We start from the raw sequence: 15,000 nt of genomic DNA, 5'->3' as shown, positions 1-15,000 counted from the left end.
TGTATTTTGTGTCTGTAAAATGAACATGTACGAACCAAGTGTTCTGCTCGTGAGTTTTCCCGCAAACTCAAAGTGACGTCAGTTTCTATCACGCCATCCGAGTGTACTCAAGATTTGTTGGAGTGCTTTAATTTATATAATACACTGTTTTCCATTGTAATATACTCTCATTGGCCACCCTCGTATAAATGGTGGCAACCGGTTTAAACAGTATTGTGAACGGTTCTTTTGAGCATTTCGTATTTCGGACGCTATTTTGAACTTACAATATACCAAGGATTTCCCCCCTTACAAGGGAGGTAGCCAAAAATCAAAGGCATAAAAACCATTCCCACCCATTCCATCCCTAATACACTCCAATCCCCTCCACTCTCTACCCTCCCTCTCATCTTGGCACCTCCTGGATGACGGGTCATTCCTGCATCTTGTCCATTGCCCTGGGTCAGAGGCAGTGTCGCATGACACAGCACATCCACAACAAGGCCGCTTCATTAAACCGGCGACCCCCCTCTCCGTCCCCCCATGCAGAAAATGAGAAGACGGGGAGAAATCTCTTCGGGATGCGTCAAATTTTCCCCATACATACCACCTCATCCCCCATCCCCCATCCATTCTACCTCATACATCAGAACATCATACATATACAACCATTCTCCATTTACCCTTGTTTTCTGTCCTCTCCCGTCCTTCCTCAACAGACATTTCCCTCTTCCCCAAAGCCCCTTTCAGCCCATCCATCCATCTCATCCTAGGTCGTCCCGTCATGTTCACCTGCTCCACATCTGCCTTCCATACCTTTTTTACTAGTCTTTCGTCACTCATTCTTTACATGTGTCCAAACCATCACAATACTCTTTCATCCACCCTATCTCCCAACTCCCTTACCACCCCCGTTCTCCTCCTCACCTCCTCATTTTTCACTCTATCCAGCCTAATGGCCCCTATCATACTTCTAAGACACCTCATCTCAATCATGTTTCTCTCCCATACAGTGCTGTCGGCACAATCACTCCTTCATACAACCTCCTCTTTGCATCCACTCCCACTTATCTATTTCTCATTACACTTTTTAATCCACCAAGGCATTTACTCGCTTCTCTCAATCTACATTCTACCTCCACCTCCACTCCTCCCTTTCCTGCCACATTCGCATCCAAGTATCTAAAACTATCCACTTCTTCCAGTTTCTCTCCTTTAATGCTCACTTCCAGTCTGCTGTCACTTTCACCTATTGTACATCTCATCACTTTATTTTTATATACATTTATCTTCAACTAACTTCTTTCACATACTCTCCGAAGCTCTGTCACCAACTTCTTCAATCGTTCCTCCTATCCTGCCACAAGCGCAGCGTCGTCCGCTAACAACAGCTGGCTCACCCCCTTGTTTTCTCCATTTTCTTTAACCATCTCCAATCCCAGACCCACCATCTTTGCCTTTACCTCTCGCACCACCCCATTCATGTATAAGTTGAACAGCCATGCCGACATAATACATCCATGACGAAGTTCCACTCACTCTCTCCATTTCTAATCCTGACACACGCTCTACTACTCTCGTAGTAGAGCGTGTAAACTTGAACAATCGAAAATTCTGGCCAGCCATTTTCGTGGGATCGAGTGCTTTTTCTCACTTTTTTTCTCCCTTTCTTTTGCAACCAGGTCACCTAGGTGATTTTATTCAGTGCCATTGGACCAATACCAGTGAGTTGAAACAAAATTTTGCGTACTTGATGCAGGAACAGTTTTCTTTGGACGCGCCAAGTGATTTTTTTGTGGTCCCACGTGGTTTTCCCTTTGACATTGTGTTGGCTCTGAACTTTATACTATAGCCATCTCCGTTCGTCACTGGATCGCCTCTTTTTCCTCAGTGCGCCGTTTATATGTTTGGAGCCGGAGGGGCCAGGATTTCTAAACAATATTCTCTCTGCCCAATCCTGTCGGCCAGTGAATTACATTCGTTGGTTTCTCTAGTGACTGGCCCTTTTTAGTGTTTTTTATTGTACTCAGGCTTGTAATGTATATTTCTTATTGCTTCTGCATGCAGTGTCATATTATTATGTGGTTATAGAGAATTAATATAATTACATTTCTAGCCAGGCGTGTTATCTTGGCAGCCATGTTTGTCTCTTCCGTAACGTCATTTGTTGACGATCACATATTCTTTGGTTGCTTGTAAGAAAACTGGTGTTATTGTTTATCTATTTTTATGTGTTTCCTGTGTAATGAAAATTGTTTTACGACTGCCTGCTTAGATGGATTCGTCTTTCATGTAACAGGGCATGTATTTTTGTGAGCTGTCGCAATACTCATTTATGTATATAGCATTTATTTTCATTTTTCAAATAAATGTTGTTATGCAGTGGGATCGTACTTCCAAGATCTAATTTAGCGATGTCTAGTAAACATAAGGTGCCTTCATTTATTTCTACCCAAACATCACCTCAGACAATGGCGAATACGTTCACACGGTTACATCAGGATCGTACTGTTATGAAATTTTCTGTGAAGATCCCCATTACAAAGTCATTGATTTTCTTCACCAGTGTGAAGACTGTATTGTTAATACTAATGTTTCAACGGGGTCTGATTTTTTTTTTTATAATGTCACAGCTTGTGCCTAATTCTTTAGCTTATGAGATGTTATGTGCGGCGTGTCTCCACCCCAATTCTTTAGTTTATGACTATGACCACTTTTGGTATAATTTCCCTTTTTTTCTGATACCACATTAGGCAATTCTTTTCAATGGTGCTTTAATCTGGCTGATGTTCTTACATCCAAATTGGGCACTCTTGACTATAGGCGTGCTCAGGCTCAAGCCAGCAAAATTGTAGTTGAAGCCTTAGATTCTCTCTCCCATTCAGAGTAGGTTAATCATGGCACCATCTCATTGGAGAGGGACCGCCTTATTCTGGAGTTTCTTTTTATATTCTTTTCTTAGCGCTTTTCGAGATGAGAGCTGCCTCTTCTCTCAGGTATATGGCAGATGAGAGCTTACTGTCTTTTGCAACTAAGCTTTCATGTAAACTTAGGGAAGGGCCTTCTGGTTCCTTGTGTATTAGTAATAGTCAGCAACAAGCCAATATTCCTAGTTGTTCCCTCCACCCCCACAGTCTTCAGTTCCTACTCGCAGCTCCCCCTCCTCTACATTTACCCCTCCTGTACTCACATATACATTTTGCAACAAGTCGTCATTCAAGTGATTTTTGTTTTCGCCGTAAGCGTCATGTGTACAAGTCAAGACAGTCCCCTGTCCGTAGGAATGTATCGGATGTTTCTTCTAGTTTGACGCATGACCCCTCTAGAGTAGAGCCGCAAGATAAGTTTAGCTATTGCCATATCCATGGTCATCGTAAACACTCGACTGATCAGTATTTCAAGATTTTGCAGCTTAGAACAGAGACATCTTCTCAGCCTAGACAATCTCCGTCCCATTTTCACAAGCGCTCGTTTCCCAACCCAAAGGTTTGAACCTCTACTGTGAGGTCCCAGATAACCCCCTTGATGGCTGCGGAGTCTTCACAGTTACTTACCTTCCAATTTCTTACAGAGAATACACCTCCTTCAGTCACTGTAGATATTGGTGCAGAATGTTTTTTCATAAGTAGAAAAGCTTATTATGCTCTTCGTGGTTTGTACAATCTCCCTTTATTTCCTTTTTGTAATAGTTTGCATTCTGTACAAGGTGCCCCCTTGTCTATTCTTGGGTCTGTTTGCATTCCCTTAAGGTTTTCCTCACATACTACAGTTTTCCGTGTCACTTTTGTTGTTGTGTCTGGTCTTGCACTTATGTGTGATTGCCTCTTGGGTATCCATGTTCTCACAGCACATGGTATTGATATATCTCCTAGTCGCCGTGTAGTGACTTTTTGTAATGTTGTTATTCCTGCAACAGATAGGCCAGTTTCCATTTGTGACTCCCCTCCTGTGCATGATCAGGTTGTTCAGTTGCCTCTTAAGGGACCTCCTCGCTTTAACTCTCCTATACTTTCTTGTGCTGCTATTATTGTTGGAGAGCATTGTATTATACCTACAAGTGCAGTTCGAGTTCCGGTGCGCATTTCAGGTGCTCCAATTGGGTCTGACGTTTTTTCTCAGCCAGGCTATTCGAGTTCGTCGCCTTGATTTGGCAGGGACTTTCTTCACGAGGATCATGTTACCACATTTATGGTAACCAACGTCACGGGTGCTTCTGTCACTCTCTCTATTGGCAGTTACTTAGGCTCCCTTGAAATATTTGACGTTGATACTTTTCGGGATTCCCCTCCTATCATTGCAGCTTCTGTACTACAGTCTCTTGTCCGCCAAATTTGCAACGTTTGTAGGTGAGACTGATTTTCCTAATGAGACGCCTCGTCTCATTGCACTGTTCATGACCCACCGTCAGGCTTTGGCTTTGCCTGGTGTTCCATTAGGACTTACAGATCGTGTGGTTCATAGAATTAATCTTCAACCAGGTGTTCGTCCTCTTTACTTTCCCTTTTATAGATTGCCTAACTTTCGTCGGCTTGTTACCCAGTCCTTGTTGACGACATGCTACGTGAAGGCATTGTACAAGAGTCTCACTCAAAGAGGAACTCACCCCTCCTGTTGGTGCCTAAGAAGGATGGATCTTTTCGTCCTGTTATTGATTATAGGCGAGTTAATGAGGTCACTATTCCTGGCCAAAACCCGTTGCCTGTACTAAGTGACCATATTCAGTCCATTGGCACTGGTAATACGGTGTTCACCACCTTAGAATTGAAAGAGCGTTTTTGACAGATACCCCTGGAGGAGGAGTTTCGTAAGGTCACGGTCTTCTCTACTCCCAATGGACATTATGAATGGCTTCGTTGCCCATGGCGTTGTGGAATGCTCCTTTGACTTGCCAGCGCTTGATTAACTTTATTTTTCATGGTCTAATAGGCAACGGACTTTATGTTTACCTGGATGATTTTATCTTAGTTTCCAAGGATGTGGAGAGCCACTTCACTAAGATGTCCATGGACTTGCAACGGTTTGCTGTTGCTGGATTGAAACTCAATTTGCCCAAGTGTTCTTTTCTTAAGTCTAGCATCCAATTCCTAGGTCATGATGTTGACAAACATGGTATTTACACTACTGATGATATGGTCAAAGCTTTTAGGGATTTCCCTATACCTAAGTCAGTTGAGAATGCACGTTCCTTCCTTGGTTTGGCAGGGTACTTTTTGGCATTTATTAGGAGTTTTGGTTTTATTGCTTCCCCCACTAACACGTCTCCTCAAGAAGGATACTTCCTTCCAATGGCGTGATGTTCATCAGGAAAGTTTCGATTCCTTGAAACTTGAACTTACGCCCCTGTGTTGGAATACCCAGACTATAGCCTTCCCTTTAATATTTGTACAGATGCTTCATATACAGGTATTGGAGTTGTATTTATGCAGCAAGTAGACGGCTGTAGACCCTATTTTCTTGCATATGCTAGTCGCATTCTTAACAAGCTGGGTCTCGATACTCTGTCATTCATCTGGAGGCCTTGGTAGTGGTCTGGGCTTTAAAGCACTTTCGTGATATCATTTTTGGATATCCTTGTACAGTGTACATGGACCACACTGCTGTCACTCAGTTTGTCTAATGCAAGAATTTAACAGGTCGCCTAGCCAGATGGTTTCTCACGATTGAAGAATTTAACCCAACCCTTAAGCATATTCCAGGGCGTGCAAAGAATGTTGCTGATGCACTTTCACGTATTATCCCTTTTGCTGCTGTTACAGTAATTGACAACTTCTGTCTGAAGGATCTAGCCAAAGCTCAGCGTGAGGACCCTGTTTGGTCTGCTATCATTTATGCTTTGGAGTCTGGTGATGATACAACCTTACCAGACTTACCTGTTCCACTGTCCTAATTTTCTTTGCAGGACAAGGTTCTTATTCGTAATGTGAAAATGTTTGAGCAGGATGTGGCACAACTAGTGATCCTTGACTGTTGTTTTGTCCCTTGTTCTTGATGCCCCTCAGGCCGGTCACCCAGGTCGTGGCAAAACCCTGGCTATGGCACGTAAGAAGTGCTTTTGGCCAAAAATGCGACTAGACATTACCTCTCATGTAGCCCAATGTAGCTCTTGTGCCCAGAACAAATGTTCTACGCACACTGCTCTCATCTTAGAGTACTCTACTCCTTTTCGCCACTTTCAGACTATGGCTATAGGCCTTTTACAACTGCCTCGTAGTACTCAAGGTTCTGTGTATGTCCTTGCGTATGTAGATCACTTTAGACGTTTCGTAATATTGGCTCCCTTACGTAACAAGTCTGCTCCAGTAGTATCCCATGCTTTACGTTCTTATGTTTTTGTTCATACACTACTCCTTCAGTGCTCCTTAGTGACAATTTGTCAGAATTTAGGAATGAGGTTTTAACGAGCATTTGTGAGCGTTACGGCATCACGCAAACATTCGTGACAGCTTACCATCCTGCATCCAATAGTCTTGTTGAGATGACGAATAGGAAGATTTTAGACGTACTCAGGCACGTTGCTATTAACCTTCATGAATCTTGGGAGGATTGACTTTCCCATGTCAGTGTTTATATTAACAGCCCCATTAATGTCTCTACGGTAAGACGCCTCATTATAATATTTATGGAGTGGAAAAACGGCTCCCTTATGATGTGCTTGATAGTCCTCCTCGTCCCCTTTACAATATTGTGGACTATAGCCAGCTCCAAAGTCACACTTTGCATTCTGTTTATAGTTCTGTTAGAAATCAACTTGATGTTTCCAAGGCCAAGATGTTTAAAAACCAGCATCTACGAGCTAAGCCTGTTAAAATCATCAATGGGGATCATGTGTATAAAAGCATGCCTGACTGCCAATCAATTGTAGATTTATAGGTCCCTTTTTGGTGACGGAACAGTTACATTCTAATAAGTTCAGAATCTTTTATCCCTCAGAGGGACTGATCAAAGTGTTAGACGCGGATAGGGTTGAGGTTACGAAAGTGCCTATCCCAGCATTTACCCGGCCTCCCCCAATGCCCCCTGTACAAATTATGCCTTGTATAGCTATCTTCTATATCTATAATTATAATCTTCGGTCAAGGGGTCCTTTGTCTGCTTAAACTGTATTTGTGTATTGCTTATGATGTATTCATGGTGTCTTGTATTTTTTGTGATGTTTACCAACTTTGTGTCTCTTTCTTAGGCAAAATGTGTAACTATTGTTTAGCTCTTAAGTGTAATGTCTTGAATTGCATTTTGTAATGTTTAGCTATTAAGTATCATGTCCCGGACGTCCGGCAATTGCTGTGTTTTTCTCGTGTTTAACTGGCGCCAGTTCCTTTGTGTATTTCTTGTGTTTGTGTACAGTTCCTTTGTGTATTTCTTGTGTTTTCCTTATGTTTGTGTACATTTTTATGTATGTTTCTTGTAATTGTATGCAGTACTTATTTTTCTTGTATTGTTTTGTGTATATATTCCAATGTATAGTCCTTATATGTCAAGTAATTATGTATGTTATGTTTATGTATTACGGTGTGCTAATGTTATTCTTTTCCATAATTGTGTAATTAGCCTACTGCGTGTGGACTGTGTTATATATGGTTTGGTTTTGTCTTTCCTGGTCATTTCTTCTTTTCGTTTGCTCGGTGGGGTCACCGAGTGGTGGTGGCCGAGCAATGTTATAGTATACGTGTCAGCACCATATATTTGTGAATATTGTGTGTATATATTATTAGATCGGGAGATATGTGTTTTCCCCTTATATAAACGAATTAAAGTTGTTGTACATTGTTATCATTGTGTACATAATTTGTATTTTGTGTTTTTAAAATGAACATGTTGTACGAACCAAGTGTTCTGCTCGTGAGTTTTCCCGCCAACTCAAAGTGGCATCAGTTTCTATCACGCCATTCTAGAGTACGCACGTTTTGTTGGAGTGCTTTAATATATAATACTCTGTTTCCCATTATAATGTACTTTCATTGGGCACTCTCGTACAGTCTTAGTACTTTTCAGATTAAGAAAAACTGATCTTACAAGTAAAAAAAAATCTCCACTTTAATTGAGCATCTTCATTTTTGTGTATTATTGGTCATAACACATATTGTGTGTACGTAAAATTATTTATTTCTGTCACTTAAAACTATGCCCAACAAAGTGCGTCAAGATGGAAGGAATAAAAAAAATTTGGATCCACATTCGATACATTCTCTTTATAAATTTTCTTTTTGCGTTTATAAATATAATTATTTCTAGAGAAACTTGTAGATACTGGCAGTAATACTTCTGCCTGTTTTCACTTCTTCAACTAATACTACTACTTTATTTACTAATAATACCACTGTAATGCTACAACTATTGCTATCATATCTGCTTATGTTATTTCAGGGAAAAGTGATACCTATTTTCAGATTGTAATAATAAAGGTGTGTCCACACTGCTGTATTATGTTTTTGTTTTTTTTTTTTTTTTTTTTTTTTTTTTTTTTTTTTTTTTTTTTTTTTTTTTTACTTCAGTTTGTCCCACTATACTTCTTTTGCCAGATCAGAGTACCGGCCTCCTTTTATCTTATTCTAATTTTTTTTTTTAACATAGAAGTCAATTTACACGTGGGAGTTCCACGAGGACATCTTGTTGAGTAATATAATCTGGCACCATGCATGACAAGCTACTTAGGTTGACATTACCATAAAAGGCTTTTGAATAAACTGCAAATATAACATGCTCTTATGTAGATATTCTTTTGAGAATTTATTCAGTTTCTAGGTTTGGTATTATGAATACTTACGTCAGTTTTCTTGCAGATATGTGAAACTATTTATGCTACATTTTTTAACAAGTCTTGGCTCTCCACTATCTTACCTTTAACCTACGTCTCCGGAGTCGATGGACACGAGAGGCGAGCTGGATGGTAACCAGAGTCTCTTGGTAGTGCTGAGGTGCGGCAGAGACGTGGACCAGCATAGCAGCCACGCACCGAACTGACCCCACACACTCACGAAGAAGACGCGGAAGCTTGCTATCCCTGAAGGAAGAGTAAATAAGAACCTTTAGCATATTTAGTATTTAAGACACACGAGTATATCTCGTGTGCCGAACAAGGTAAATATTTTTTTTGTTTTGAATATGCTATATTGTGGGTAATTCCGTGGTTATCGTGGGCGTACCCCCGGTGGTGGTAGGTTTGATTTGAGTAAATGTGAAAGTACATAACGTCTATGGTGACGGTGACGGTGACGGTGACGGTGACAGTGACGGTGACGGTGACGGTGACGGTGACGGTGACGGTGACGGTGACGGTGACGGTGACGGTGACGGTGACGGTGACGGTGACGGTGACGGTGACGGTGACGGTAACAATGGTGGAACGGTGACTTTAATTGTTGGCGGTAACAGTGAAAATGTAGGTGAAGATGACTGAAAGTGATTATGTGACTATGTGCTCGCGATGACGGAAATCGTGGTGATGAAGGTGATGGGTATAGTAAATGTGATGGCGATAGTGATTGTGAAAGCGATTGTTATGATGGATTTAGTAGTGGTAATGTTGATGACGATGGTGATGGTGATATGGTGATATGGTGATGATGGTGATGATGATGATGATAATGATGGTGATGATAAAGGTGATGGTGATGGTGATACCTATCCTGGTGTATTATTTGTAGGATAAACATAATAATCATAGTAGAGGAGAGCCTAGGACACTGTAAAGCTTGTGTCTTAAAAAAAAAATGCCATTACATCGTGCAAGGTCATTATTGAATTAGATGAAATTGGTAGTATGTAGAAAAAATATATCATAACTTACGTCAACAGGTAGATGAGGTTAGCTAAGATGCATTTAACCTCAATATACAGGATTAGATGTGAGACTTGGTCACGATATTGTGCAAATGTGACTTAAGATGGAAAGCTAATAAATCGTGAAGACCTTCACAGTCTGCATGTGTTGGCATTGATAACGTTTGTAAGCTTCAAATTGTGTTCCATACGTATGCATACATATGAAGTTGCAAACATATGAGATTGACAAATATATGTGTGGACTTGCACACGTCTAACTTCTGATAGCAATATATTTACAATTCTGTTGGTGAATCATAAAACAATCATATATATCGTACGTTTACACCGAAGTAATACTACAGATAGATACATAGACACGCAGACAAACTAATGCATTAGAATTGTTTATCACACATCACTTCGAACATGTAGGGCATTTCCCGCCACCGTGTCAGATTTCGATTGCCCTTAAATGTACGTGTGTTCGTGGAGATAAGGCCTTGCACCCTTGGACCCAATGACACCGTACGCAGACTATTCCGACTAACTAAACATATATCTAACCAGCTGTTACAGAACAGAACTGGGTTTTGATCCATTCAGACTCCATTTTGTCCCTCTATGAAAATAAAAAAAGAAATAGAAAGTCTTGTGTTCACTAAAACAACAACTTTAAAGCGCGATTTATGGATGAAGAAATTAACAAGTGGAAGGAAGTAGAGAAGACATTTGATGTCAGGGGGTAAAAGACATTAAGCTACAAACACAGGGCTTGAAAATGCAGGCCTGATCAGAACACTGGTGTGTCAGAACTGGAGGAGAGGCCGATGGAGGCTGAGTACTGGGTTAAGGGGTGGATGAGTGAAGAGAAGAGGAAAAGAATGGTAAAAGATATAACTGAGGGAAGTGGTTGGTACATGAATCTCTTCATCATAATATGGTACGTTTTTGGGTATATAAGGGCAAATTATGGTCTAAAGAGAAGGACATAAAAAATGAAATATGAAAGGAAGGAAGAATGCGTAACGGAATTGGAAAATATGTAATATGGTGAATGGAAAATTACTTTATGTTATACGGTCAAAAAAGATAGTGGCATTTTGAATTTATTTAAAGGAGAAGTTATGGTAAACAGAGAAAAGAGGGCTAATGAGAGAGGTAGAAGTATTTCAGGGATATTCAGAAATCAGAAAAAAATATGTATACATATAAAAGAAACAATATATTTTTAATAAAAAGAAACAATATAGATTTAATATATCTAGACTTTGCAAAAGCTTTATATACCGCCCCCCACGAAAGACTACTTACTAAATTAGCTTCACACGGAATAAGTGGTAGCCTATTAGGTTGGACTAGTAATTGGTTGAATGGTCGAAAACAGAGAGTTGTTTTAATTGGAAAAACTTCTAGATGGAAAAATATTACAAGTGGAGTTCCTCAGGGTTCCGTTCTTGGGCCACTTCTATTCATAGTATATATAAATTACATAAACCATGGACTAAAATCTACTGTTTCCAAATTTGCTGATGATACAAAACTGTGCGGAATGGCAAATGATCAATTAAATCAATTAGATATTCAATAAGATTTAGATAAATTACAGCAATGGTCTGAAAAGTGGCTAATAAAATTAAACACAAGTAAATGCAAGGTAATGCACATAGGTAAAAATAACAGCAAATACGATTACAAGTTATTTGGAAATTCGTTAACAAAAGTGAATAGTGAAAAAGGTCTCGGCGTAATTATCAGTAATGATCTCAAATCACCCAAGCAGTGTATTTCAGCCTCTGAGAAAGCAAATAAGATTCTAGGACTGATTGCGCGATCTTTTGACTTCAAAAGTACATCACTCATTAACAAGCTATATAAATCGTTAGTTCGTCCACATTTGGAATATGCTGTTTCCGTGTGGTCACCGAATCTCATTAAAGACATTGACAGACTGGAAAAAGTACAACGGCGAGCCACAAAACTGACTCCAAATATAAAAAATAAATCATACAATAATTGACTAAAACATATGAATCTATTTTTTCCTAAAAAATAAAAAGCGTAGTCAGAGGTGACTTGATACAGGTCTTAAAAATTATAAAGGGAATTGGCAACCTCAAAAGTGACCAAATTTTTACATTGAATGAGAATCAGACAAGAAACAATGGTCTCAAACTGTCCGGAAATAGGTTCAATTTGGAAGTGGGTACAAACAACTTCGCAACCGTGTAGTTAATGAATGGAATAAACTTCCTGCGCAGGTAGTGCAATGTAGATCTGTTCGAAGCTTTGAGAATCATTTAGATAGACACCTAAGTAAGATGCTGTAATGATTATAATTTATTTTATATTATTTGTTTTTGTTTTGTTATCATTTGTCTGTTTGATTCTCATTTATTATTAGTTGTATGTCAACTTATTATTATTTACTCTTTACCTGTTTGTTTATTATTTAACTATACCTATGCATTTATCTATGTATCTTATTTGTTATTTACATTATTATAGTTTTTATTTATTCATTTATTATTATTATGATTTTTTTCGCATCCGACCTAGATATGGACCAAAAGCTCTCCTGTCGGCATGCTCCGCCTTTGTAATCCTGTGTAATATCTGAAGTGACTTAATGAGTAGTAATCAAAGAATAAACAATGAATACAAAAACGTGGAAGTGAAAAATATGTATGAAAAGTCGTACTGTAAACGAAGAAAGAACATGTGACACCAGGAGGAAGCGCAAGGGAAATATGACCATTTCTAATTTTATAATTACGGAGGCTCTCTTAAAGCCATATTAGCAAGGAAAATTTTCAAATAACTAAAATATGGGTTCGTGGCGTCACTATGTATAGGAAACTGTAACAGCAGAAGAAGGGGAACCTTTTAAGACAGCCTTTGCTAAACAGAATAAAAGTGTACATATGATGTGATAATTTTTTTTTTTTATGACAGAGAAGGAGCATGAGAAAATTATTATAAACTACAAAGCCAAGGTGATACACTGACGAAATCAGTTAAAAGTACTTATATAAATAAAAATGCTCTCAGGAAATTAATTTAGATGCTGGAGATTGTAGACCCAGGGTAAAAAAAAAATTCCTTAATGCTCTAAAATTTCACCTACAAAGAAACTGCCATTGTGAAATAGAGCAAAAATTAATGTACCATTCAATAAGTCAAAGAGGTGTGAGAAAAACTGATAGTGGCATGATACCCATGCAAATTATCCATTGAAGAAAGGAAGTGTTGTCAAAGTGGGTTGCTGCCACTGATGTCGTGGGCCCTCCCTCCTTAAGAAGGCATACGGCACTTCAATTTCTGGATTACATTAGAGAACAATCGCCATCAAGAGAAGTTTCTGTCTAGATAAGTAAACAAGGAAACAGACAAATAAAAACAAATATCTTTGTGACAAATAAGCCAATAAACAAGATATTGTATATTGTACAATTTAATATATATATATATATATATATATACATATATATATGTATATATATATACATACAGTATATATATATATATATATATATACATACATATGTATATATATATATATATACATATATATACATACATATATATATATATACATATATATATATACATATATATATATACATATACATATATATTTATATATATACATACACATACACACACACACACAAATAAATGTGGGTAACAGTAAGGTGATGAGATGTATAAGGGGAGAGAGTGACAGCAGGCTAGTTTTAGATACTTGGGTGCGAATGTGGTAGGAAAGGGAGGAGTGGGGCTGGAGGTAGAATGTAGATTGAGAGAAGCGAGTAAATGCCTTGGTGGATTGAAAAGTGTAATGAGAAATAGACATCTGGGAATGGATGCTAAGAGGAGGCTATATTAATGAGTGATTGTGTCAACAAAATTGTACGGGGCAGAAACATGGAACATGAGAGAGGAAGAGAGAGGGAGTTTGAATGTGTTTGAGATGAAATGTCTGAGAAGTATGACAGGGGTTACTAGGCTAGATAGAGTGAGAAATGAGGAGGTGAGGAGGAGAACAAGGGTGGAAAGGGAACTGGGAAATAGGGTTGATGAAAGGGTATTAGGATGGTTTGGACACTTGGAAATAATGAGTGAAGAAAGATTAGTAAAAGAAGTGTGGAAAGCAGAGGTGGAAGGAGTGAATATGAGGGGACGCCCTAGGATGAGATGGATGGATGGGGTGAAAGGGGCATTACGAAAGAGAGGAATGTCTGTGGAGGAAGGACGGGAGAGGACATAAGATAGGGGTGAATGGAGAGGGGTTGTGCATAGATGATATTGTGATGCATGAGGGGGAGTGGGTGGGGGATGGGAGGTGAGGAAGCATGTATGAGAAAATATTTTGACGCAGTCTGAAGGGATTTCTCCCCGTCTTCTCCTTTTCTACATAGGGGGACGGAGAGTGGGGGTCGCCGAATTTATGAAGTGGCCTTACTGTGGATGTGCTGTGTCTTGCGACATTGCTTTTGACTCAGGGGAGTGGAAAGAATGCAGGGATGACTCGTCATACAGGAGGTGCCAAGATGAGAGGGAGGGAGGAGGGTGGAGGGGAGTGGAATATATGGGAAATGGAATGAGTGGGAGTGGTTTCTATGCCTTTTTCTTTTTGGCTACCCCCCATGTAGGGGTAAAAAGCCTTTTGTATATATATATATATATATATATATATATATATATATATATATATAAAAATATAATATTTATATATATATATATATATATATATATCAAAGGCTTTTTTCCCCCTTACAATGGAGGCAGAAAAAATGCATAAAAACTACTCTCATCCGTTCCATTCTTAACATACTCCACTCCCATCCACCTCCTTCCCTCCCTTTTATCTTGGCTCCTCCTGGATGACGGGTCATCCCTGCATGCCGCCCACTGACCTGGGTCAGATTCAGTGTCGTAAGACGCAGATCATCCATAGCAAGGATGCTTCATTAATTCGGCGACCCCCCCTCCCCTCTCCGTCCCCTCATGCAGAATGGAGATGGGTAGAAATCCATTTGGGCTGGGTCAGTTTATTTTTCACACATACTGCCTCACCCCTCCATCCCCCCCTCATGTATGAAGGCATCATCCATACACAACCATTCTCTATTCACCCCTATCTTCTGTCCTCTCCCATCCTTCCTCAACAGACATTCCCCTCTTTCCCAATGCCCCTTTTACCCCATCCATCGATCTCATCCTTGGTCGACCGTTCATGTTCACTCCTTGCACATC

General features: G+C 39.5%; 1 protein-coding gene across 1 annotated transcript in view; it reads right to left on the bottom strand.

Moving 5' to 3' along the window:
* The window catches only part of LOC143020049 (uncharacterized), a 612,923-nt gene that overhangs the window by 320,501 nt on the left and 277,422 nt on the right, over window positions 1–15,000 (bottom strand). The window contains exon 12 of the mRNA XM_076176217.1: window positions 8,818–8,980. Coding sequence (XP_076032332.1) covers window positions 8,818–8,980 — 163 coding nt within the window. The remainder of the gene's footprint in view (window positions 1–8,817; window positions 8,981–15,000) is intronic.

Source organism: Oratosquilla oratoria, chromosome 3 (assembly GCF_046742065.1).
Source record: "Oratosquilla oratoria isolate Oo_2021 chromosome 3, ASM4674206v1, whole genome shotgun sequence".
Lineage (NCBI taxonomy): Eukaryota > Metazoa > Arthropoda > Malacostraca > Stomatopoda > Squillidae > Oratosquilla > Oratosquilla oratoria.
The sequence above is the reverse complement of the archived record's forward strand: the minus strand, read 5'-3'. Positions and strand labels throughout refer to the sequence as shown.